The sequence below is a fragment of the Poecile atricapillus genome, chromosome Z (genome assembly GCF_030490865.1).
Source record: "Poecile atricapillus isolate bPoeAtr1 chromosome Z, bPoeAtr1.hap1, whole genome shotgun sequence".
NCBI classification, from domain to species: Eukaryota; Metazoa; Chordata; class Aves; order Passeriformes; family Paridae; genus Poecile; species Poecile atricapillus.
The window spans coordinates 146,286,603-146,313,933 of NC_081289.1; the positions used below are offsets into that span (position 1 = coordinate 146,286,603).

Sequence of the window (27,331 nt, forward strand, 5' to 3'; positions counted from 1 at the left end):
CCTGCACACATCCCTGGCCGTGGCACTCGGGAAACACGTGTCAGGCTGTGCCAGAACCAGGGCCACTGGGGGCTTGTGATTTCCCCATCCCAGTCCCAGTCCCCATCACATCCCATCCCCATCCCCTCCCCACAGTGACACAGTGGCCCATTGTGTTGAAGCCCCAGTTACTGACAGAATTTATCAGTTGGGGCATCACTGACCTAAAATGGCTCCAGCCAAGCCCAGAGGGGTGCAGAGAGCACCTGGAAACGCCTGGGAGCTCGGAGCCATCCACCTGTTGGTGCAAAGAACACCCCCAGCCTAAAGAAGGGCGATTCACCCCCACCCAAAAAACCCCAAACAGGCGCACATCTCGATTTAAAGCTGTTTTAATGGAGTCAGAAGCCCCCGTTGTGCAGGAGGGATTTCTGTCAAAGCGCAGGATCCAGAGAATCATTTCACTCTGCTGCAAAACGACTTTTCCACAGCCTTCCCACCCTGCCCAGGCTGGTTTTATTTCCTTTTGCCCCCGTCCCCCTGCCTGCTGTGGCTGCCGTCCCGCTGTGGGGAGCCCCCTTAATCCCTGCTTAGCCTTATCCATCCCGTGCATCTGGCAGGTTTAAGCGCCCGGCAGCCTCCGGACGCGGATGTGCAATGGATTTGTCTGCCTGGATTATGGCATTTGGTCTGTCACTGGGTTGAGTTTGTGGGTTTGTTGTGGGTTTGTTTTTCGGTGTGATTTTCTTTTTTTTGGGGGGGTGGGTGGGGGGTGGTTTTTTGGTTTTTTTCTCCTAATCTGAGTTTGGTAACCTGAATCTCTGTAACCCCTTCCTTACCCGTCCCACAGCCCCAGGGCAGATGCCTGGGGAGGATTAACTTGATCCACAGGGAGAGCTGACAGCCCTTCCTCGAGCCTTCTCCAGAGCTGCAACCTCCACCCAAAAGGGCCCTTTTTGGGCACGTTCACACAGCTGCTGCTCTGCACTCCCCTCGAAGGGGAGCAGGACGAGTTCCATAGTGCCCTTCCCATTGCATCCCAGCTCGGATCTCCTCTCCTGCCTTGCCCAGTGCCTCAGGAAGCTGTGCTGACTCACAGGCTGCGGGAGCTCAGGACCTCTGACCAACGAACCAATATGATTTTGCAGAAGCCATTTATTGTTTACATCGCACACCTATTTATACATTCTAAAACTGCTTTTCTTCTCATTGTTGCCCCTGTCCTGTCCCTGCACCCCTCGGGGCACAGCACTGGTCACAGCCCAGCTGTTCCACCACCCTCTGTTATCTGGCTCTTGGGGTCCTGTTTCCTCATTTTTCACCTCATCTTTCTTGTTTTTAGAGTAGCTCGTGTCTCATCAACCTTGAGAAATTCCGGAGGGTGTGAAAATAAACTCTAAATAGGGTTTGTCTGGAGCACCTCACGGCCCAAGCTGCTCAGATACATTGCTACAGTGGGGGGCTCTTGGCAGGGAAAGGCTGGACTTTGTCCCCTGCTGTCACCGTGCTGTTGTGATCATTGCCCACCCCAGGGCTCAGCCAGCCCCGGCTCAGGACTGGCAGGCAGCACTTGATGTCCCAACAACATTAATATTTCCAAGGAAAGAGCAAAATTTGTTGTTTCATTTTTTTTTTTTTCTTCCCTAGAATCCCGGAATAGTTTAGGTTTGAAGGGACCTCAAGGCTTATCTAAAACCATGAGCAGGGACACTTTCTACTCTCCCAGTTTGCTCCAAGCCCTGTCCATCCTGGCCTTGGACACTCCCAAGGATCCAGGGGCAGCCACAGCTGCTCTGGGAAACCCGATCCAGGGCTTCCCCAACCCTCAGCATAAAAAAACCCTCCTTCCTCACATCCAGTCTAATCTAATTTTCCATGTTTATGCTGTAATGAAACGCTTCCTGAGTCCCGTTTGTGTCTCAGCATGGAAAAACAACCACTTCCCACCCGCCTCTGTCAGCAGCAGCAAATCACCCTCAGCACCGAGGTGTGATGTCGGGCTGGCTGTGTCACACACACCCGACGAAGGGACACCTCTTTAAGCGCTAAAAAGCCCGCAAGGCAGCCAAACCCACGCGTGAATGGGACGGGGAGGGATGCCCACCGCGCCTCCCCTGGCCCATCCCCAGCTGATGCCTGCAGGACGGGTCGAGCACCCTATAAAACAAAAACAAAATGCTCCCCTGAGACGGCTGCTGGCCCCGGGCCGGGGCTGCAGCCCTTCCAGCAGCCCCAGTTGCCTCGGGCAGCTGCTCCGGTGGCCCCCGGCAGTTGTCCCGGGCATTTCACGGGGCTCAGCCCCCGCTGCTGCGGCTCCGCATCCGCACACGCATCCCCGCCCGTCCCGGACACCCGATCCCCCGCACGTCTCCGCAGATGCCGCAGGCACAGGTTGCTGTTAAAATTAGCCCCGGGCTCCCTGCTGCCCGCCTGGTGCCTGCTGGTGAGCCCCAGCTCTGCTTTTGGGGTCCAGCACCCCCCGTTTGGGGCATCCTCCCGCCTTTGCCCCCGGCTCTCCCTAAAAGTGATGGCCGCGGAATTCCGCTCCCCCGGGATGCTCTCTGGCCCCGGGGTGTGGCGGGTGACACCGGGACGGGTGTTCTGGGGATGCTGCCTCACCCCTCGGTACCGCGGGGAAGGATTCTCCCCTTATCCAGGAGTATATCCAGAAATTAAAGGGCGATGCAGGGCAGCTGGGAAGCGCTGGGCCACACATGGCACATCAGCACCATCCTGGGGCAGGTCTGAGGGTCACCATCATTCCCAGACCTGCAAGATCTGCCCCCCAGCCTCTGCCCGCCACAAACCCCTCCGTAATTTCAGCCTGATATGGGACTTTTCACCATCTCTGCAAAACCAAGGTGCTTTGGGAAGTCAGGATGGTCTCAGCTGACTCAAAAAACCCATTTTCTTCAAATTTAGGGTTTTTTTGGGCTGGCCTCAGGCAGGACAGTGGAACAGCCCTCCAGTGAAGGGCTTTATCCAGCAATTTTGAAGCCCATGGTTTGCTCCAGAGGGACATCTCACACCCTCCCAGAGGCCTTTTTATGGAATCCCAGAATGGTTTGGGCTGGGGCTCTGAGGGTCTCAAGTCTCAGGTGCAGGAGGCACAAAACTTGCTGGTCTTGGAGGAACAACACCGGAGAACCTCCAGGGAAAAGCAGTGGTGAAAAAACTTAAGGCAGCGTGGATAGAGAAAGGGAGAAAAAGGAGGGGAAATCTCTACAGCAAATACCATTGCTCGGTGCCTGGGAGCAACAGCAATCCAAACCCAAATGGGGACTCAGAAACTGGAAGGGTTTTATTTGAGCTTTTTTTTCACACTGACATTTAATCTCAGGTTATTTTGCTGCTTTATTTTCTGCCTCCCTGTAATTTTTTCTCTTCTGCTTCTTACCTTGTTTCTTTATTAAAAAAAAAAAAAAAAAAAAGAGAGAGAGAGAGAGAGAGAAAGGCAAACTAGAGGAACTCATTATGCATTTGATTAAAGTGTAATATTTCAGCATTTCAATTTTCCAGTTTTATGGAGATAAAATAAGAAAGTGGGTAAAAATCTCAGCTCCAAAGAGCAGCCATTTGGGAGGAGAGAAAAGGAGAGAAAGAAAACACTTTGCAATTATTTCGCCATAGCCCATTTCAGATATGTGGCCCAGGAGGTGGGTTTTCCCTTTTCCCTGAAAGGAGGATTTTTGGGAGTTCACAGCAGCTTGAAGGAACCCAGCACATATCCAGAGCCCTCCCCAGCTCATTGAATGAGGGAGCACAATTTATGGTGGTAAAGGGGATGAGTGTCATGAACCCAGGGCAGGGAACGGAGCTGGGGAAGGGGCTGGAGCCCCAGGAGCGGCTGAGGGAGCTGGGAAAGGGGCTCAGCCTGGAGAAAAGGAGGCTCAGGGGGCCCTTGTGGCTCTGCACAAGTCCCTGGCAGGAGGGGACAGCCGGGGGGGTCGGGCTGTGCTGCCAGGGAACAGGGACAGGAGGAGAGGGAACAAGGTGTAACAGAGTAGGAGAGGATGGATATTAGGGAAAAAGATCTTGACAGAAGGGTGGTCAAGCATCAGACCAGGCTGTTCAGAGGGCAGGGGTGGAGCCCTCATCCCTGGAGGGATTTAAAAGCCACGTGGATGTGGCCCATGTGGACATGGGTCAGTGGTGGCCTTGGCTGTGCTGGGGGAATGGTTGGGCTTGATGGTCTTAGAGGGTTTTTCCAGCTAAAGAAATTCAGTAAGTCTGTGATGTCCCTTTTGTATCTTAATGTTTTGACAAAAATGAATTATTTTTCTTCGAGGAATTTCATTCTCCATTTGTATGGGTGTGGCAGATGACAAAACAAAGCTGTTTTTTTCTGACTTGTGGTAGTTGTTGCAAAGCAGGAGCTGGTGAAGATTCACTACATTGAGTCCTAAGTGGGATTTTGGGACTGATTTTAGGATGTGTCACATCACCCTGCTTCAAGCAGAATGACCTCAGATTCACCTTTCTCCTCCATCCTGCCCTTACTTTTGGGGAGCAGAGGTGTTGGTGTTTTTCCCTTGGTAGCCCCCTGATGTTCTCCCCACCCCAGTATCCTACCAGCTCCCTGCAGCAGCTTTGGGATGCAACCATGACCACTGCAGGAATTGTGGAAAAAGGAAAGCCCCATCCTGGAAACATGCTTTGCTGCAAAATCCCACAAACTCTGACACTAATCAAGGACATTGTACTATTTTATTTATGAAACCAGCTCCTTGGTTTACAATAACCAAAAATAAGGCAAGGTCAGCAACCTCTGTCCACATTCCAAGATCCTTGGCTTAATATCTGAAGAAACGACTCATCAGTGGTTAATTACCTCAAAATCACACCTGGTTAATTTCAGTATTCCATCCAGATGATTTGATTTTTTTTGCTCTTCCCAGGCCACTTCTCCCTGCCTTGGGATGGATGCTGGCTGCAGGGACAGGGTCTAACCATGGCAACTGGGTCCAGCAGCATTAGGAAAATTGAACATAAAATAAAATAAAATAAAATAAAATAAAATAAAATAAAATAAAATAAAATAAAATAAAATAAAATAAAATAAAATAAAATAAAATAAAATAAAATAAAATAAAATAAAATAAAATAAAATAAAATAATCTGTCTTTTCACATCCAGAAGCCCTTTTGCCTGTTTTTGAGGGCATTTTCCCTGTTCTGGGGGATGCAGAGGAGGGCGAGACGGCAGCTTAGATCCTGTATCCTCTGGCTCTGGTGCCATCTAGTGCTTTCCCAGGGGCTGCTTCCAGCCAGGGCTTCCTGAGAGAAAATATCAGTGGCCAAACTGCAGTAAAAATCATTGCTATTGCCTCCCTTGCAAAAAGGTGCTGCTGAGAGCCCTCATCTCCAGCCACCCACCCTTCCCCAGCTTTTCTGTGGGGTTGGGAGCAGGCTGAGATGAGTCTGGAGCTCCAGGAAATAAAGGGATTTCTCCCTGGGCACAGGAAAGGAAGAGGATGCAGGTATAAAAATAATTTTGGAGCATTTTGGATAACTTTAAGGGCATTTTAGAGTTTTTCTGTAACCCTGGACAAGCTGGGAATGTGGGTCCAGGGCAAGACCTTACACTGGCTATCGAAGGATGAGGGAGCGCTGCACCACCCTTCCAAAAACTTGGCTGTAGAATGTAATCCTGCTGCTTATTGGGAAAATGAAGCATTGAAACAAGACTTTTTTGGCTGTCAGGGAGCTCAGACCCTCATGGAAAGCTGACTCCCTGCATTGTGCCTTGCCCAGGTGGGACGGCTTTAAATATTGTTCTAATTCCTCCTTTTGACAAGCAGGTGGAGGAAAGAGAGATTGTCCAAGGAGTCAAGGATTCATCAGCTCCAAGTGGGATGGGGTTTTTAATGGTCTGAGACTTTTTCACAGCATCCCAACCACAGAAAATGATGGGGAAGTGTGGAGGTCTCCTACGGGCAAGAGGGGCTCAATCTCCTTTTGCTACGGGGGTTTGCACTAAACAGCATTTTCAACTTGCCAGGCCCTGTCCGAGACATGTTGTGAGGTTGTTTTTGAAATTATCCCCCTTTCTATAAGGATTTTTCTCACTGTGGTTTTGTATTCTGGTCTTGATACATTCACCTGGAGAAGAGAAGGCTCCAGGGAGAGCTGAGAGCCCCTGGCAGGGCCTAAAGGGGCTCCAGGAGAGCTGCCCAGGGACTGGGGACAAGGCCTGCAGGGACAGCAGCCAGGCAGTGGCTTTAAATGGACAGAAGGCAAGGTTGGATGGGATACTGGGGAGAAATTGTTCTTCCAGAAGGGGTTGAGGCCCTGGATCAGGTTTCCCAGAGCAGCTGTGGTTGTCCCTGGATGCTTGGGAGTGCCCAAGGCCAGGCTGGACAGGGCTTGGAGCAGCCTGGGACAGTGGAAGGTGTCCCTGCCATGACAGGGGGTTGGAACCAGAAGGTCTTTAAGTTCCCTTCTAACTCAAATAATTCTGTGATTCTGTGACTGGCCTGACATTGGGGTCCACTGGAGTTCAGCATCTCCAAGTCTGAAGTGGACATACAAGGATCTGGAAGAAACAAAACGGGAAAGGTTTGTGTGTCACGGATCAGGGGCCAGCCAGGGACAGAGCAAACTCTCCTCAGCTGCAGATGGCATTTCATCAGAGGCACCCGTCAGGCTCCAGGAGCTGTGCTCAATTCACAGCACCTACAGCAATGGAAAATGAATTTGACAGAGGACTCTTGTTTGTTTTCCCAGCTCTGATGTGGTTGCCCTGGATTCACCCGAAGCTGCCGATGCAGCGAGTAAGTGTAGAAAATTATCTGAAATTAAACTTCCAGACAGCTTTCCCCCTGCCCACTCCAGCTTTGCCCTGAGACTGTCTGAAAGATGTTTCCTTCCCAGTGGCTGGCACTCAATTCTAATTTTAAATTGAACTACAAATCCAGATGACTAACCAGATCCATGAGAAAACTTCCAAGGGGCATTTGTGAATCAGCAGTCGTCAGGACTCTCGGGATTGCATTTGCCTTTCAAAAACTCAAGATATAGACTGAGGAAGGCATGGGCTGGATCCTGGTCTGCCCTTTAGCATCAGTAACAAGAGAATTTCACCTTATTTGCACCAAAGTTGTCAGAAAATGCAGGGTTTTTCTATCCCAAGTTTGCATTTTGCAGGCATTCTGCTCCTTCCCTGTGTAGACAGAAGGGAAACTGCATCCCTGGGGTGCTCTGGAGAGAAAGCCACAGCAGCTGACATTCAGAGATGACAGCCCCAAAAAGGAGACACAAAACTGGTAGTATTCCAGCCAAGGGAGGTGATGCCTTCAGCAAAGAACACCATTTACAGATTCTCCAGGGAACTGGGGAATTCACTTAGCACAGCTCTTTCGGTCCTCATTTCAAGGCAGGCAAGCTAAAGTTTAAACACAAAATTAATCTGCATTGCAACAAATTCACTGGGAAAAGCACAATACAAAATCTAACCTGGTTTTGGGTAGTCCCAGAAATAACAATTCCCACAAAGTGAAGTGGCTCCTACATAAGGAACTGCCAAGGGCCACAGGAGAAATTTGGAGACATTTTAAGCTTCCATTCAGTGTACCCTGAAGCCTGGTGATAGAGAAGGTTCTCTATCTTGGTGATAGAGAAGGTTCAGGAGATATTTTATCTGTCCTCTTCCCACATCTGCACTGAACTCCACAGCTCTGTTCTCCCTCAGCTGCTGATAGACATAAAATAAAATCTGAGACGGGTGCCCACCTCTGCAATGACCACTAGGCCCAGAATTTGGATTTTCAGGCTCCACAAATGCCAAGGACTTGGTGAGGCTGAAAACCAGCTCACTTTACCTTCATTATCCATACTGGTACTTAAAATACGTGGATAAATGGCCTTCCTGATTGGCACTGGGAGCTTTCTCATGTGATAAATACATGTGAAACACTGGAAATGTATTGAATTATAATTATTATTATCATTCCCATTTCAATTTTGCCGTGAGGGGGCTGGCAGGCAGCAGGACCCCAAATTCAGCACAGTGCAGTTGTACTTTACCATCCTCTTCACTTGTGGCTCCAAATTCCCCAATACAATTTTGTGGTTCTCTGAATACAGCTCACCTTGGCACCACACCCTGGCCAGAGAGGAGCTGCCCTGGAGCATCAGAGTCACAGTCCCACTGACCAGCAGATGTCTGGGAGGATGGGACAGGGGGAAGCAGTCAGAGATAATGGTGGGAGGTTGCTCAGACACCTGAAGCTACAGGGAGAAGTGTTGGTCCTGCCCCGGTCCAAGATAAAAGGAAGGTTTTGCAGCCAGGAAATCATTTTATCATTTCGGATGAGCAAAATTAAATGTGTTACAGAAAGAAACAATGCTGAATTTTGGCTACTGTAACCCAGAATTTACAGATTTAATTTGGAGATGTGAGAAACACCAGCATATTTGATGGAAGTGGAAGGAAAAAAAAAAACCAAACAAATTGATATTGTTTAAATAATACACTCTATTTTATTTTGTCTTAAAATAGTTTAACCTTTATGCTACAGACTTGTTTCAAAAAACAGAAGGTCTCATCTTGCACCAAAAATATATATATTTATATATATATATATAACACTCTTTTTTATTATTATTTCTTTCCAAAGACCATTAAATACTAGATGGAAAATGAGAACTAAATAGTGAGTGTCGAGAAGAATCAAATTTTATTTTTACCTAGAGCCGCACATTTTAAACATTTATTTTCTGAGCAATGATTTGTCTTCACTATAGAAGATTCCAAGTTCACACTCCAGCAAATACCCTGAAGGGCTCGAGTCAATGCACACCGAGGTCGATGGGCAGCCCCACACCGACCCCAGTGGGTTCTGAACCAGGCCCCAAGTGCATTGGTTCTCAGCCATACAATGGCTAATTTTTTCTCTTTCCTGCTGAGAAGAGCAAAAACCACCCAGGCAGATTTTTGCTCTTTTTAAAAAGTAGAAGTTAAAAGAAAAAAAAAATAAACAAACAAGCAAACAAAAAAAGAAACAAAACCAAACAATTTCCTACCCATATCCAGTGATTGCGTTTTTCAGATCACTAGCCTTGAAGTTTGTCGAGAGAAAATACATAGTTTTAAATAAAAGAAAACCTGCATCAGACCACCATACATGAGCTGTTTGAACAAACACAGTGCACAATTGGAGGAAGTTTGGTTAGGAGGCAGTCATTTTTATGTACATGTGGAAGTCACATCGTATAGAAACTGAAAAACAAGGAGAGTTAGTTTGCATTTTTTCAGGGAAGGACTGCAAACGGGGTCCTGGCAGCTTTCTTCACAAGCGACCTTCAGGAGACTCTGTGAAATGGGAAGAAGCAGCCACAGGAGCTGGCTGTCCCAAAGTTACCTTTACAGCAGGTGTGTGAGCCCACAGCTGATGGAAACACCAGGAGGAAGGATGGGCAGAGGAGCACGGGGCCTCTCCCTGCCGTGGGGCCAACAGGCTCCATCCGCAATCCCCTCCCTTCCTCCCTCCCACAGAAAGGAATTGGTCACTACAAACACCACAGATATTTTGCTGGCCATGCAAGACACTTATGTTCAATGTTCTAGAAAGCTGGAAATGGGAATATCAATCCTTACCTAGCTGTTCTGTAAAGTGCAGTATGAACTGTTCTGCTTATGGAAGAAACAGATGCTTTTTAACTATACCCCCCTGCTGGGCTGTTTTTCCTTTATGTGACAACATAGGTAAGTCTACTTTAATTTTTAATTTTGCCCTCAGATAAAATTATGGGAAGCCAAATAAATTTTGAAACCAGCCAACATGAAAGGAAAGCAGAACTTCCCATGTCCTGACCACCCCTGTTCAGCCTTAAATAGTAAAAATCTAATGGCAGAGCTGTACAAAATTCAATAGAAACATCTGGAATATGAAGGAATGTTTCAATTGCACAGTAGACATTTAAAGTGAATAATATCGTCTTGTTAAAGTCTAATCTTTGGTTTTTGCCTCGGGAAAGACTCAAAATGACAGATGAGGGGCAGAAATTTCCATATAGTCACAGAAACTGCAGCCCACTAGAGCAGTTCCACTGGTTTTGGTAAATATTCTGGTAGAAAGTGTTTCCTGAATCTTGACATTTTCAAAACTAGCATGAGAGACATGACTGAAAGCCAGGGAAATGGTGCAGATTATTAATTAAAAAAAAAAATTAAAAAAATTAAAAACCACAACCTTAGTTTCTGACCCTGATCCTGCAACATATTTTAGGACAGAGTTTTAAGCACTTGAGTGGCCCCAAAAATTCCAGGAACAGGTCCCAGCTGAACACAGCCTTTTGCCAGGCTGGGACTTTGGAATTTGCTTGGGATTTGTTTTTTATTTTCTGAGATGGTGAATGATGCAAACAAGCAGTAGTAGAGGTGGGGACTATGAGTAAAGGATTTCACCCCTCTCCTTCATCTACTCCAGGCAAGACTTAGATAAAGGTAAAAAAAGTTCAGCTATAATTAAAAAGGAGAGGGATGCTGGGCCTTTTTATTACTTTTTCCTGTGCTTTTGAAATGTTCAGCTGTTCCTAAGTCACTACAATTACTATTTTAGCCATTCCAAGCTGTGGGAATTGACCAGTGAAATACAGCAGTCAAGTAGACAGAAGACTCAGCACTGAAGAATATAAACTGTAAATTACATTGAAAATAAAAACACTTTAATTAAAAGCTGTTCAGTGTTGGAGTCAGAGACACAGAGTGTGTGCACTTGTTTCTGATACTTAGTTCTAAGATACAGAAAAACACTGAATTTCATATAACATGAAATTCATGAGCATGTTTTCATGGTGATACATGAAAACAACTGTTAGATAGAAAAGCTAAAAGTGTGAGTGTGTAGATTAGAGAGTTTTCTTAGGTCAATGGGTGAAAAAGTTAGTTTAGAGTTTAAGTTAGTTTAGAAAGCAGAAGACAAGATGGAGGATTTAGAATGTTGTTTCTTTTCCCTTTTCTTTCTTCTTCATGTTCTTCTTTTAGAGGTTGTTGGGAGTAGTAAGTTATTGGACAGAAAATGCCGCAGTGCAACACATAGGTGATGGGTCATTGGGTCATTAAGGAAAATAATATCCGTGTCTATTGTTAATTGGGTAAGAATAAGTATAAAGATAATAGAACAACGTAGTTGGGGGCCATTTTCTGCTTTCAAACACAAAGTGAGCCACAAGGCCATTCTGTAACATCAGAAGAAAATAAATCAGATTGCAGTGAATTAACTTTGTGCAGCTAGTCTGCAGAGGCCTGCTAAGTTTTGTAATGGCCTTCTAATAAACAGAAGAAACAAGATTCTAATGAGCTCAAGAGTTTTCTTCAAACCTAGAGAAGTGAGATAAACGGGGCTCCCCAGGAGGGAGGATCCCAAAGAAACTCAGCTCAGAGGAGACTGAGAAATCCATGAGTGAAAAGAGAAATACAGAAGTGCAGCAGAATCAGAGAAAAAGAGAAAGAAATTAAAAAGAATTTTTAGAGAAAAAGTTACAGTTCAGTGCATTTGTTATGGGCCGTTTGCATTAAAGACAATCCCTCCTGCTTGTAACATAACCAAATCCACTTTAGTAAAAATACTCCTGGCCCAAATTTTGGAAGCATTGAATACCCCCCAGTTCCGCTGAAATCAGTGAGGACACAGCATTTCTCAAAACCACTGATGCTCACACAGCAACACACTAACTTCTACTAACAAACTCAAGATACTGATAAATTAAAAACGTTCTGGAGTCGGGAGGTGGGGAGGCTGGGAGGACGTAGGTTTGCACGCAGTTATTTCGTTAGATATACACGCACACATTAGTAACTGCAGATGTGTTTTAAATTTGGTGCTGTTAATTCTGGGCAGGAATCCTCCTTGGAGAAGGCAAAACCATTCGAGGTGATACTGAAGTCAGACTACATTCCTGTGGGCGTGGAGAAACGCCGTGGGTTTGGGTCTCATGGTGCCAAGGACGGGGCCTCTGGAGGCGATGGTTTAACCACTGAAGTTCTGTGCCAGGGAGGGCGGGAGGGGACAGGGCAGAGCACAGTGACACCGAGTTACAGGAGGTATTTGCGCCTGGTGTCCTCGTCCAGAGTGAGGTCCACCACTTCTGGGGGCGAGGACCAGTTCTGCTGGGGAGCCACTGCTGTCCATGGCTGTGCAGGCTGGGTGCTCCCGAACGGCGAGCCGCGCTTCCAGGAGGACACGCTCTGGATCACCCCTCCCCTGGGATGCACACACCTGCAGCGAGGAGAGGGACACGCACAGCGTCAGGGACACTGCTCAGCTCAGCCACAACACCCCACCCTCACTGTTTTATCACCATCTGGTCAGCACTTCCCTCTCCAAACTGGATTCTCCACTTGTAGAGTCCGTGGCATCTCAAACACCCAGTGAACAAAGTTAAATTTAAATTTGGGGGATTTGGTGGGGATTAAATTATTCTAAAGGAATCCCAGTGGGTGTAATGTGATCCTCCTCAAAAAAAATGTGTATGGATCCCAAGGATCTTGAGGAAGCCTGCCTGACCATGTGCAGTACCATGCACAGTTTCCTGATGGAGCTTTACCCACTGGACTTTTAAAAAGAGAAAAAGAGGAGAGGGAGATGAAGAGAGGGGAGGGGAGAGGGAGACGAGGAGAGGAGACTCGAGGAGACTCGAGGAGACTCGAGGTTTGGAGGGGTTCGGAGAGGTTCGGAGAGGAGAGGAGAGGAGAGGAGAAGGAAAAGAAAAGGAAAAGGGAAAGGGAAAGGGAAAGGGAAAGGGAAAGGGAAAGGGAAAGGAAAGGGAAAGGGAAAGGGAAAGGGAAAGGGAAAGGGAAAGGGAAAGGGAAAGGGAAAGGGAAAGGGAAAGGGAAAGGGAAAGGGAAAGGGAAAGGGAAAGGGAAAGGGAAAGGGAAAGGGAAAGGGAAAGGGAAAGGGAAAGGGAAAGGGAAAGGGAAAGGGAAAGGGAAAGGGAAAGGGAAAGGGAAAGGGAAAGGGAAAGGGAAAGGGAAAGGGAAAGGGAAAGGGAAAGGGAAAGGGAAAGGGAAAGGAGAGGAGACTCAAGGAGAGGAGACTCGAGGAGAGGGAAGGGAAGGGAAGGGAAGGGAAGGGAAGGGAAGGGAAGGGAAGGGAAGGGAAGGGAAGGGAAGGGAAGGGAAGGGAAGGGAAGGGAAGGGAAGGGAAGGGAAGGGAAGGGAAGGGAAGGGAAGGGAAGGGAAGGGAAGGGAAGGGGAAGGGAAGGAAGGGAAGGGAAGGGAAGGGAAGGGAAGGGAAGGGAAGGGAAGGGAAGGGAAGGGAAGGGAAGGGAAGGGAAGGGAAGGGAAGGAAGGGAAGGGAAGGGAAGGGAAGGGAAGGGAAGGAAGGGAAGGGAAGGGAAGGGAAGGGAAGGAGAAGGGAAGGGAAGGAAGGGAAGGGAAGGAAGGAAAGGAAAGGAAAGGAAAGGAAAGGAAAGGAAAGGAAAGGAAAGGAAAGGAAAGGAAGGAAAGGAAAGGAAAGGAAAGGAAAGGAAAGGAAAGGAAAGGAAAGGAAAGGAAAGGAAAGGAAAGGAAAGGAAAGGAAAAGGAAAGGAAAGGAAAGGAAGGAAAGGAAAGGAAAGGAAAGGAAAGAAAGGAAAGGAAAGGAAAGGAAAGGAAAGGAAAGGAGAGAAAAGAGGAAAAGAGAAAAGAGAAAGAGAAAAGAGAAAAGAGAAAAGAGATAAAGAGGAAAAGAGAAAAGAGAAAAGAGAAAAGAGAAAGAAAGAGAAAAAGAAAAAGAGAAAAGAGAAAAAAAGGAGAAAAGAGAAAAGAGAAAAAAGAGAAAAGAGAAAAGAGAGAAAAGACAGAAGAGAAAAGCTATACTAAAATATTTAATCAAAGCCATATTAAAACAAGGAAGTAATTGTCGTTCTAATTGGGGAATCAACGGCAGGAAGAACGACACGGACTCTCAAGAGAGTCAGAACAGGAGAGAATCTCTAGTTTATTGCTTCAGCCATGTTATATAGACTAGTTCGTGGAAAGTACAGAAAGGAAACTCTTATTGGTTAGTAAAGTGCTACATTACCATCATTGGTCAGTGGGGTTCACCACCCCCCTGACTTTCTCCTGCAAGGAAAACACGGGAACAGACAAACAGCACCTGCAGGCTGTTTTCTGTCTTTGAGGATTGTTTTGAATCCTCCCATGAAATTCCCAGGCTAGCTCTCAGGCAGGGCTGGCAGGCCATGGGCCCTACAGCCTGCTCCAAAGCTAGCCTCCATAAGTAATGATACTTTCATTACAATAATTGCAAAATAGGTCTTGCTAATTATGTTATTGCAACTGTTATGTCTGTTTTGTGGGTTTTTTTTTGGTTTGGTCTTTTTAAGTGAAAATTACAAACACGCTGGGAAATGCTCACTGACAACAGTTCAGCCCCACTTCAGTAAAACATTTAAGTGACTACAGACAATAGGAATAAAAGGTGTATTTGAAGATAAGGCTCCAGTGCCCTGCTGAAGCACAATTCACAAGTACCTACTCACACAGCATTTTCACCTGTTATGTCCACAGTAGATACATGACAAATGAAGCACAAGTTAAGAGCAATTAGAAAAAAGAAATGCAAAATGAAAGGCAGAATAATTTTGTGTATCATGAAGTGATGACGGGAATTTACTGGAGGCTTTAGGATGATCACTCCAATTCCAGCTGTAATTCCTACACAGGCACTAATAAAACTTGATACCTAGTGCTCCAAAAATTGGTTTGCTCTTCTAAGCACTGGTAGTGGCTGTAGCTGCTCCTGGCTGCATGGATAAACACGAGGTGCTCTGGCTGCTGGGGTAACCTTTTCCCATTTCTTTGGGAAGGCACGTGTATTTCAGGAACTCAAATTTCCTGCACTGATCAAACATCCTTGACATTTACATTTTATTTATTCCAATTTAAGTCTGTGCTATTTATTTTCTCCAAAACTACTTAGGTTACGCTCAGCTCTCTTGGTTCTGGTTGGAGTTTCATGAAATAGAATGAAAATTTGAGCTGTAACTCCTCTGAATAGAAATGTCTCATTGCCTTGTCAAATATGCTGCTTAGGTTTAGATGTGATGTTCAGAATGGCTCTTTTATTACTTCTTCAGTCATAAAAACACATACTTAAAGTATATATCTACAAAGAATTAGCAATAAGACCCTGGAACTCTAACAAATGTACAGGATTTCTTTCTTTTAAAGCTTTCTTTTAAGGAGATATATTTGTAAGCATAACTGGCAAGAAAAGCTTGTGGGCAGAGCAAATTAAATATGATGTTTGGTCTCAGGGACTGTGGTGCACCATTCTGTGAACAGTCCTCAGTGTTTAGACAAAGCTAAGACTAATTTTTCTTCCTGAACATGATGAAAACCAAGCCATAAATTATCTCACAGAAAAGATACCTTGGAAAAATAAAAGTGTTTATCCTCAAACTAGTCACACAAGCAGCCAACAGCAAAACAGTCAAACATGAGCTCAGGGAACATGCTTCCAATCTGCAACCAATGGAAGGTAAAGGCAATAAAAAAACCAAAAAAACCTCCTAGGCAAAACTAGAGTGACCAAAAAAAATTCTACTGGTGAAAAATTGAACAAACTGAAAAACAGGACTTGGTGTCCTAAGTAGATGCCAAGGAATATCCCAATGATGAGAAACAGCACCAATTCACTACGAATCTGAAGAACTACAAACACTGGACAAACTCCAGGGTGTCAACAGCCCAACGATGAGACGGAATAGGGAGCATGATAAAAACCAGGATCCAAACACTGCAGCAACTAAGCATGCAGAAAATACTGATCAAAAACCTAAGCCTTGCCCAAACAGCAACCCTGACAGAAGCCCATCAGTACTTCATAACTGCAAGCCTAGGCCTGCAGGAAAAATAAAACTCTTAAGTAGGATTCAAGCAACTGAAATGTGTGAGTATGCAAGGGAGGCAGTAAACACTGGTTTGTGGGAGATGGGTACAGGAACAAAGGAAAGCACAGAGTGCTTTTATAAAGTCTGATTTGCTGAAATTATTTCTGTCCATATCTACTAAAACTCATTTTAAACAGCAACTCTGCCTTTAGCTCATGTTTCCATTGCCATAGAGGGTGAGTACTGTTGAGGCAGAAGCATGGAAAGCTTTCAAAGAGGGGACAGAAGGGTCCTGTGTGCAGTGCTGCACAGTTTTACACCAGCCAGTGCTGGAGGGTGAATCCACACCCCTTACCATCAGCACAAAGACCCCCCCAAGCCCTGGGTTCTGCTGCATAAACAGCCAGGAGCACTGCTTCCAAAATTAGCATCTTTCAAAAGAGCTGGCCATGCAAGGACTTTCTCACTGTTCTAAAAGCTAACACTAAAACCCCTTCCTAGACCTGAAAATTTCCTTTTTTTCACATCCAACAGCACTGGGCTGTGCCCACATTATCCATGAAGTTTCCTGCCTAGGAAATTTGGTCCTGCACACCTTTCTTCTTTTCCTCAAGAAAGATTCAGTGATGGGACAAGGAACTCTGTTCCATCTTCCTCACACCTCTTTTCTGCCTCCAAGCACCCACTAGGCAGGCAGAAGAAAATTTTAAAAGGAGATTGCCTGTGTACTGTTTTAACTTGGTTTCATTCCACCAAATCCACACTCCACATTATTAGAAAATGTCAGTTTTCTTCAACTGCTTCATAATATTTTAAGCCAAGGGAAGACCACAGACTAAAGGTGAAGAGAAACATCAAAAAATGCCTACCAAGAAGAACAGCTGCACAGGATTCTGACCGAGAGAGAAACCTCTGACACCCTCATCCTCACCTGCTTTAACCTCTCTTGAAACTTGAAATAAAACCAAGATTTTTAACCTAAAGGGGATATCTTATGACATTTGCCATTGAAAAAATTACAATATTTTTACCACTACTGATTAATTAAATAAAATGGAAGCTGTTAATAACCTTAAGTTAATATTTTGAAAGGAAACGAGAACCCACATAAAGATTTTCACTTAGATATTTGCATATTCATGTATTCCTTTAAAGTCTGAATTTCTGATGTATGTTCACTTACTATCTCAATATTTGGTACTTTTATACGACACATCTTTAGCCAGTTAATGTTTGATATTGAGTCACAATTATAATCTGAATAACTATCAAGTTATTGATCTGATTGGTCACTTTCTAAAGAAAAGCACATTCTGACATCACCATGATCAGCAAAACAAAACAAAACAAAACAAAAAAGTAAAAAAGTGCAACATTTGCTGGTTTTTGGGCATCACTCATGGATGGGTAATTACGGAAGTGAAGGCCAGCAGTTCCTTCTTTATTGATTTTGGTAATGCAGACATTCTGATAAAATGAAAGTAATATTAGTGCAAGAAAAGGATAATTAATACCTGGCATGTTCCTGAACTCCAACAATCTCTACTTCGCTGTCAGAAGAGGCAATGTTAATTTCTTCATTGGCCTGGGAATTGCCACAAGAGGTTTTGTCACCTGCAAGGAAGCCTGGATCCAAGCGACCTACAGATGGGGAAAATGGGAATACAGACAGTGTTTAACAGCTTAAGTGACTCAGAAATCAGCTGGAAAAGGAGTTTCCTAACAAAAAAAACAGAACAACACTGAGATAAGAAAATCTCATTAGACCAAGTTTTCCAACTCACAAATCATCACCTGATACAAGAAAACCACTGGATTTAGCCAGTGTCAGTAGCTCTGGTGATGGTGTTGGCACACAAATGTGAGCAAAGCCTGAGTGTAGCACCAAGAACAATAAGAATTTCCAGCTCAAATGTTATGACAGTGCTAAGAGTCAGACTGTCCCTAAACCTCCTCGAAACCGTTAAAAAAAAAATTAAGAAACAAAACAATCTAAGAAAACACAATGATACTATAGCAAAAAAAAGCCTATAGTCTGGATAGAAACATCCCACACATCAAGGAAATTTAATTTAATTTCTTTAAATAAAAAACATGGGGAAGCTGATCAGTGAAAAAACAGAGCAAACCCATCACTTTCTGACAGTGCTGCTTCACAGATCTGCTCATTTATTACAAATACTTGAGAAGAAAAAGTGGTTTTCTTAAATCCCATATGCAGAAAGGCTGGTTTTTTATTACAGCTCCTCAATGACATCCAGTTTGTCAGTCAATCAAGACACAAGCCCTCTCTAAATACTCACAGCAAGTGTAGCACATTTTTGTCTTTTCTGCCAAGTGCTGCTAAGAAGGTTCTTCACCCCAATTAGTGAATTTGTTTTGAGTCATACAGGATAATACTTGCATGGGAAACACAAAGCAGCCAGAATTATTATTTCTCTCACAGAAAATAGATTTCTTGAAAAATCAATTAATTAGAATTTATAACTTCTACTCTTTTTTTTTTTTTCTCCTCAGGAAAAAGAGAAGATGATTAATTCCACTGTCTCTCTTTATCATTAGCCTGAGGGACAGTGGACAGCCGTGAAGTAGTTGATACTACCTACTTCTGAAAAACCACTTGCTCAGCTGTACTACACAGGGGAAGAGTCATTTGTTGAACAGGAAATTTGAGAGTAGGTGAATATTTTATGTGTATCGAGTTTGAGTGGACACCTCCTCAAAGATGAGAGGAGGAGGAGGAGAAGCAATAATGATCCGCAGGATTTCAAAGATGTGCGAACATGCAGAACTGATTATACCCCCAGGGAGATTAAAAGGAAAGAGAGAGAAGAAATTAAAACTTGAAACAAGTGCCAGGGAAACTTTCTAATGACTGCTTTAAGCACAAGGGAAAGATGCAAGCAAATAGAATCATAAAATGGTTTGAGCTGAAAGGGACCTTAAGACTCATCCAATCCCACCCCCTGCCATAGACAAGGACACCTTCCACTAGCCCAGGTTGCTCCAGGCTCCATCCTTGGACACTGCAGGGATCCAGGGCCAGCCCCAGCTGCTCTGGGCACCCTGTGCCAGGGCCTGCCCACCCTCCCAGCCAGCAATTCCTTCCCAATATCCCAGCTGGGCCTGCCCTCTGGCACTGGGAAGCCATTGCCTGGCTGCTGTCCCTGCAGGCCTTGTCCCCAGTCCCTGGGCAGCTCTCCTGTAGGAGCAGAGACCATGCTGCACGTTCAGCTTTTGGAAAGCCAAGACCCTTGGTGACTGGATCAGGGTTAGCAAGGGAATAAAACACATGTGCTGCCAGGTACCTGAAGGATGAGTTTCCACCTCACAAGACAAAAAAAAAATATTTGTCAGCTGAACTTAAAACAAATTAATAGCCCAGATAGTCTCTTCCTATCATTGGAGTTCAGCTGAACATTTCCTGGTAAATATCACTGACTGCCAGAAAGGCCAAAAATGGGTCATGGGTATTTCTTTAATAGAAATGGCTGGGCAGACTGTGAAACATTAAATGAAAGGGCTGGCTCAGAGGCTTTGACTCACTTGCTAGGGGCTTCACATTGACAGAGGGCAGGGTTAGATTGAACACTGGGGAGAAATTCTTCCCCATGAAGAGGGTGGAACCCTGGCACAGGGTGCCCAGAGCAGCTGGGGCTGTTCCTGGATCCCTGGCAGGGCCCAAGGCCAGGCTGGATGGAGCTTGGAGCAACCTGGGACACTGGAAGATGTCCCTGCCCATGGCAGGGGGTGAAATGGCCATTACATCTTGTTTTAATGCCTAACCACCCTTCATTTTCTTGACAGGGTAATGTCTGGCAAAGGAGCAAAGCAGATCAGCTCCTAAATAGCCCCAAAAATTTATACCTAGAGGTATAAATTGGAGTCCCAAAAGGTCCACATATTACCATAGCTTTAAGTTCAGATGACAAAAAGATAGTTAGCAGTAGTGAAACCATGATTAGCAGAGTAAATACTGCAAGAGTAGCTGAGTGTTAATCAGGATTATAGCACAGACAGACAGGTTTACAGCCTCTGGCCATAAAAATTTCATGCCTAATAACATGCCCACGCTGTTAATTTCTTTGCACAAACATTAGGATGACGCCCAAAGTGATGTTTTGTTTGCCCTGCACCACCAGGGCTTGCAAAACAGCCCCAAATATTTGCCCATGCACAGAGATGTGCTACTGTTACAAGATTTTTCACTTTGATAGAACTGCTTATGTTGTTATTTTCCCAGGGGAACACATTCTTTAAAGCCTGATAAACTAGATACTGGCTGAAGATTACACTTGTGAACCAGATGCAAGATTTGAAAGTTCTGCTTTCCCAATGTGCAACCCTAGACCTGGCAGGAAAAGGCCAGCACTGGCAAAGGTGCAGTAAGATGTGTACTGAGGCTGCAGGGTAAGGTGAATGCAGGAGCAAAAAGGCATTCATCCTTTCAGCTGCTGACATGGCCATAGCACCAGGACTAAATCCATATGAACAATCCCAGGGATGAAGAAGTCTCTTAATGTTTCCAGTTTTCTTTTACCTGCAAGTCCCCTTGGATATACGTAGAGGAAGGAAAAAAAAATTCTACCTGTGCTGCAGAATTTTAAGACAAAAGTGGAAGAAAGCTTGGTAAGAAACATTACTTTCTATTTCCTTACATTCATTTGGTGTACTGATCCATTAGTGCTATGTAATGCAGGTGATTTCAGCTGTTCTAATTGTTTAATAAATCCCTTAATAAAGGACTGGGATTGCTAGGGGTCAAATAGCTATCAGTCAGCTGCTGTTCTGCAAAAAATACCAGTGAGCTTGGAAAACAAAGGCAAGCTTCAAAAAGGCTGGAACAACATCCAGCCATGGACCACAGTGAAAATAATGCACAGAGATTCTCATACATCGTGGACTTGTAGACTCCATAGGAATGGAACATCTCTTTACAAAGCACCATCTAGTTATGTTTATTTAAACCTTATAGACAGTGAAAAGCAGCTCAGAGCCACCACAACACTCCCCATGTGGGTGCCCTGTGGCAGGAGACCTTTGGGAAACACAGCATGAAATACAAATTTGTTGTGCTCCACCATGGCAGGCAAGATTTATGTGTCTTATGTGGCCTGAAATCCTAACACAGGAGTTAAGAAAATGAGTGGAAAGGAAGTATGTTGGCATAAAAAGTTGCGGGATGAAGCTGATAGAAAATAATCCCTGTTAACATCCAAAACACTGTCCAATTTTTAAAGAGCATTGGAAATGCAGATGGAATATGGGAATAATTAATGCTTGTATTTTAGAGATATAAAGAGATAAACAACAACCATAAAAAATATACATAGGCAATCACAATACTGAAAATGAGATCAGGACCAGTTGACTAGCTGGTAGCATGGGTTGTCATAATCAACCATTCATTAACAAGATTATGTCACTTTCATTTTAAAAAAAAAACAAACACCACCAAAACCCCAGACCTAAGCTCCCTGTAGTAATTAAAAGGAAAAGAAGAAGAAGAAGAAGGGTAGTTAAAATTAGTGTCAAAAATATATTGCAGGAATATTTGTCAACTTTTATCATTTGTATTCTGGAGTACAAATGTCAGACCTTTTTAATAAACACCTGTCCTGTTCTCTCACAAAATCCACATAGGGAGTTTTTACAGCTGTATAAACTATAAAAATACTGAAAGCAAGAAAGGGAGAGCCACCAACTGCATTGCTGGCACAAATGTCAGAGAATTTAAACAAACCTGTATCAGCACTCATTTCATTCAGCAACCCTCTGGCTCTCCAGGCAGATCCTGAGTCTTGATTTCCTAAAGAATTATTGTGCTCTTGAACTACTGCAGCCGCCAACAGATTGTCCACATTTACCACTTCTGGGTCTGAGTTTGTGTCTGATATATCATAGTGAGCCACAACAGGGGGTCCATCTGCAGGGGAGAAAAGCAACATGGGTTAGAAATCAGCACAGGCTGAAAGACACCTCAAAAAGTATGAATAATTTGTTTAAGGATTAATGCAACATCCTACATGAAGCTCTTAAAGTTACATAGTGATAAACTGTATGAATTATTATTAAACGTCAGTTAATGAACATAGCCTGAGATTACAGAGACATTGTGACCTTTGCATACACAGAAAACACAAGTGTCAGAAGCACACGTTTATAAGAGTATCAGTTATTTGTGCACTGTCTTTTACATTAACACATAAACATCTCCATATCTGACAATGTTACATTTACAATCTTTAAAGGATAAAACCTCTGGTTTAAAATAAAAAAGTAATCAATTACAGGACATTAAATTGGGCAGACAAGATATTTAAATAGAGAATTTTACAGAAGTGAAGTGACAGCTTACACTATTATAGGGTTGACTGAATAAAACTAGCTTTTTCATAAAACTGATCCAGTGACGTTGAATTTAATATTAGGCAACTTTCCTTTCATAACATTCACCTGTCAAGGACAGGGGGATTTTCAAAATTGCAATGTTTTTTGGTGGTGTTTGCTGTTTTGCTTTTAAGATCAAGAATAACAAGAAACAAAATTATATTGTGCAGTAATAAATATGCTTTTCATGCAGCATGATTGTCATATGAATTATTGGTCACCTTAATGAAAGAGGAAAGAGGGAAATAAAATTGCTTACGTGATTCTGAAATCTGTCCTTAAGGAATAACAAAAAACTATTTTTGATCTGTTTTGTTAGGACCAACTAAATTCTTTGTAATGAATGAAAATCACTTATAATTGGAAAGCAATTCTGCTGGAAACAGAAGAGGCTCAGAAAAAAAACCAGGCAAGTTCAAGACAAAGATTGATGTGGAAGCAGAGAGAATGGATAAATAATGCAATTCTGAGAGGATGTGAGTGTTTTATCTCAAATGCCTTGCTCCATCTGCAGTTCACTGGCTCAGCGTGGATGAAAGTGGTTGGAGCTCCCGCTCCCCAAATGAGAGGATAAAAACTTTCTTTGGACCAAGGCTTCACCCACACAAATGAGGATGAGACAGAAACACAGGCTGGGCCAAAGCTCAGCATCTTTGCAATCCTTTAACTCCAAGGAGGTTCTTGGAGTTCTGCAGCTGAGCATCTGCAGGATCTTTTGCTATAGGTGTGACACATGGAGGGCACAACTTGAATGGGATAATAGAAAATAATCACAAACTAAGAATGTGTTCAGGAAGACAGGACTTTCAGAGTTAGAAAATGACTAATGAAACTTTTTAAACTGATAAAGAATAAAATGAAAAGCCTTAGTAAAAACTGTTTTTGGAGTTTTAAGTGGCTGTTGAAGACAGAAAGAACACGATGAACTAGAAGTTTCAAATTTACTTCTCTGAAAAGCTGTTTTTCTGAGATTTTGGAATGGATTTTAGTTTTAGGAGCTTTTTTGGAGGGGGTGTTTTTTAGTAACTTGGTGCCTGAAATAAAATTCCGCTGACTATATTCATAAACCCCTATTTTATGATTAGCAACACAGTTCATCAGAGAGTGACATTTTGCTTAAGTCGTACTAAAGATCAGTTTTGCAACAAGGTATGAGGAAATTCACAAAATATTTCAGATCAGACCTGCCTCCAAAACAACAATTCCATGAAACAATGTTACATTACAAACTTAAAACAGACCCAACAAAAATAAATGAGTAGTTAAATGCCAATGTATTAAAGACCAAACTGTTCGCAACATGAAACGCTGATGATTATGACTGGAACAGAATTCCTGATAATTAACTGGAAGGCAATCTTCGTCTTTTTAAAAGGCAATTACAAAATAATGGAATACCGAGTTCAAAATTAAGCTGGCTGATGTTCAGTTAATTATTTGTGACAGCTGATGATTAAATTACATGCAGAAGTTAGGGCTGGACTGAATCATGGGAGGCATGTTTTCTTTCAGTCTTATCATCAGAGTTCAGCGTGAACATATATAATGTGAGCTGTAAAAATAAACAGTCGAGTGCAGAAGATACGAGGGTCAAGTACAATATTGACTATTTGACCATTTTTTCAACAGGTTATCTAAAATTTCAGGAGCTCTGGACTATTCCTTCAGGCCTTTGTTTCTCTCGCTTCTGACTCAGACCTCCAAAAGCAGAAGCGAAATTTGATTTTTAGATAGACGTGTCTACACGAGTAAAACTGTATTTGGACAAAAGGCACCAATAGTCTCAAGTCAAAATTGTACCACTCCTACATGTATAATCATGCAAAAATGTATAATAAATGTATATACATGCAGAGTGATATTCTCATCACCTACCCATAGAAATAACTTGTGTGAAAGTCTTCATCAGTAGGAAATACAAGCATAAACTTGTTATCTGTAGCTCCACTCTTGTATCTTCCACACTTCCAAAGAGCACACCTTATAACTTAGCTTAAATTCAGTATACATCAAACAGACAAAAATATTTTCAATATAATTTACACACTGTAATTATATTTGTCAGGGTAATAGCCACCAATTTAACAATCTGTAAAAAAAACAAAAACCAAACAAGCTGCCTATTTACAAAGCAATCACAGCAGAGATCTATTTTGGCATTTCTCAGCCTTGCCTTTGAGGATAAGGTCTGGAAATCTTGAAAGGTCCCCAACACCTATCACCAGTAAATGACTAACAAAGCCAAGATAATGGCCATCAAACTTCAACAAATCTTCAGATTCCCCATACTTGTAAAAGAAGAAATAAGCATAAATGCTTATGTGTGTTAAAAAAAAAAAAAGTCAACAAAAACTACACAAAACCAAACAATAAAGAAGTTGCAGGCAACAGCAACTAGATGAAAGTTGCAGTGAAGGCAGATTATAAAAAAAAAAATCTTATAAAAAATCCCCTGTTCCCAAAAGCCTGTTTCCTTTTCAGTGTTGCATGGGTGGGACAGGAGTGGTTAAATCTGGAAATAAATAATACTTCCCTAGCCAAGTATGTGATCATCCAGTGATGTGATGTAAAGTGAATGTATGGTACCAAGAAATAAGGACAATTTGCTTCAGCTAGGAAATAAAGTAAAAAAAAGCTTTCAGGTTGAAAAAAAGATTAACTACAACCATAGATGTAATTCATCATCTTTTCTTTATAATAGAGAGGCTACATGTAATTACTGACTCTAACAGGATTTCAACAGATTAAAAAACAGACATCAAGACAAACCATGCCAGAAACAAAACTTAATGTAGAACTGTTTAGGGGGTTTCCTGGTCAGTAATTTAAGCTATCTACTTTAGAAAAATTACATCTTTTGAGAACCCAAGGTAGCTGGAAGAAGTACATTTCCCTGGTGACAAGCATTAATTCATTTCTAAAGCAATAAATGCTTGAAAAAGGCAAGGCTGAAAGTTAATAAGTACCAGCAGCAAAATACAGCTGTTGACATTTAATGCTATAAAGGGGGAGGGAAAGCCTGCTTTCTTTTTTTCTTCCCCAAAGAATTCAGAAGCAGAGGTCATCATGAGGACAGCGTTTCTAAGTGTCCAATTCTCCCTTAATTTACACAGCTCATCAAAACTAATTCCACTCCGAACAACTGAATCAGAAGTCACATGCACAAAAATCCAGGTCTACCACATACCAATTCTCATTTTAAAGTTGCAACACAGAAAATTAAATCACTTCTCATCTGCTACCTGCTCCCTTGCTTTTCTTAGAGCCGCATCTCAACACTCAGCAGCCTAACCCATGCTGTAAGATCCACACTCCCATTATCCCTTACTTCATTATAATGGCAGCACAAGCGGAAAGGGGGAACTCAAGCGTAAAACTTCAGCTGTGGGTTAAAAGCAGCCATTCCATAAGAAGCACTGTCCCTTTGCACTGCACAGGTTCTTTATCATTGCAAAGGAAAACACAAGATATTAGCTGGCAGAACCTGAGTGGGGAATTAAGTTCTTGAAATCTGTGGGGACAGGCTGAGAGCTGCGAGTGTTCAGGCTCCAGGGAGAGCTGAGAGCCCCTGGCAGGGCCTAAAGGGGCTCCAGGAGAGCTGCCCAGGGACTGGGGACAAGGCCTGCAGGGACAGCAGCCAGGCAATGGCTTCCCAGTGCCAGAGGGCAGGCCCAGCTGGGATATTGGGAAGGAATTGCTGGCTGGGAGGGTGGGCAGGCCCTGGCACAGGGTGCCCAGAGCAGCTGGGGCTGGCCCTGGATCCCTGCAGTGTCCAAGGCCAGGCTGGACAGGGCTTGGAGCAGCCTGGGACACTGGAAGGTGTCACTGCCATGGCAGGGGGTGGAATGGGAGGGGCCTTAAGGTCTCCTTCCACCCAAACCATTCTGTGATTACAAGTCATTCTTTCTCTTCATCTTTTTTACATTTAGGCATGCTGAGCAGAGCTCATCATCTAAACTCTTTCCCACCGCAGCCAGTGAGACTGAGATAATCTCAGCCTGGAAATCACAGTGTGGAGCATCAGGAGCACCATCTCCCCTCCTTCCCCAGTAAACAGAAAAAGTTTAGACACCACCTTAGCCCAGGCACCTCAGTTTTACAGTGCTCAATTTCCACAAGATGAACTCCAGCCTCAGGGATGGGATTTAAAATTTGCTGCATTTCCTCTACAAGTAGAGGAAAAAAGACTGAAATCTCCAGAGGACTATCCCGATTAAAATAAATCAAAAATTAAAAGCCTAATTTTGGTGGTCTGAATTGCTCTCTGGAGCCATCAGTGTCTCTGGACAAGGAAGAGACATGGAGCCATATTTAGGTGTGAATATCACCCCAAGTTTTAAGACACGCAGAACAGCATGGTAATAACAACAACAATTACAGCACTTTGTTCTTACAAGGAGCTCTCCATTAGTGGATCCCAGAGAGCTCTGAGGGGGTTATTAACCTCTTCTGTCCACGGGGGAAACTGAGGCAGGCAGTGGCCTGCAGCTTGCTCAAGGCTAAGGAGCAGAGGAGCTCAGCCTGGCTGAAAACGACATTCCCCTCCAATTACTGGGCTATTTTTAACTGGTGGATGTTTGAGGAGTTTAGAAGTAGTGCTTGGCAATGCTTTTAGGAAAGGTGCAAACGCTAAAAAGGCTACACACAGAGCCCCTGGAGACACAGCCTCTGTGAATGTGGGCACTGATGGTCTCAGCCTCCCCACTCAAACTGAATTTATTTCTATGAAAGAAATGAGAATACTGAGACACTTTAGAATAATGAAAGACTTAAGAATGCCCTCATTTACACTTGATGCTTAAATTTAAGAGATAACTCCCATTTACTTCCAGATTACATAAAACATAGAATGGACTTCATTACCTATATAAATTTTAAGGTCAGATGATCATAATCAAAATAATCATATTTTGTGTACCAAAACCTAAAAGACCAATCCTAAGTGACTTGCCAAAATAATTTTACAGTGGATACATCAGTTACTGATCCAAACAGAAAGTACTGATACTCAGAACTACAGGATGAAGTGACAGCCTTTTTGTTTCAGATAAATACAAACCTGGTACTAATTAGAACATGACCCAGACCTGACATTTCAAAAGTATGTGCAGCTCAAATGGAACAAACTACCTGAACCCTCAAAC

The 27,331-nt window shown here is 43.5% G+C and overlaps 1 protein-coding gene across 2 annotated transcripts in view; it reads right to left on the reverse strand.

The window, feature by feature from the left end:
* Positions 1-8,450: 8,450 nt before the first annotated feature.
* The window catches only part of ARK2N (arkadia (RNF111) N-terminal like PKA signaling regulator 2N), a 47,136-nt gene continuing 28,255 nt past the window's right edge, over positions 8,451-27,331 (reverse strand). For both annotated transcript variants that reach the window (XM_058865415.1, XM_058865413.1), the window contains 3 exons: positions 21,541-21,723; positions 17,312-17,438; positions 8,451-12,199 (listed from right to left, as the gene is read on the reverse strand). In XM_058865415.1, the coding sequence (XP_058721398.1) occupies positions 12,016-12,199; positions 17,312-17,438; positions 21,541-21,723 (494 nt within the window). In that variant the 3' untranslated portion in view covers positions 8,451-12,015. The remainder of the gene's footprint in view (positions 12,200-17,311; positions 17,439-21,540; positions 21,724-27,331) is intronic.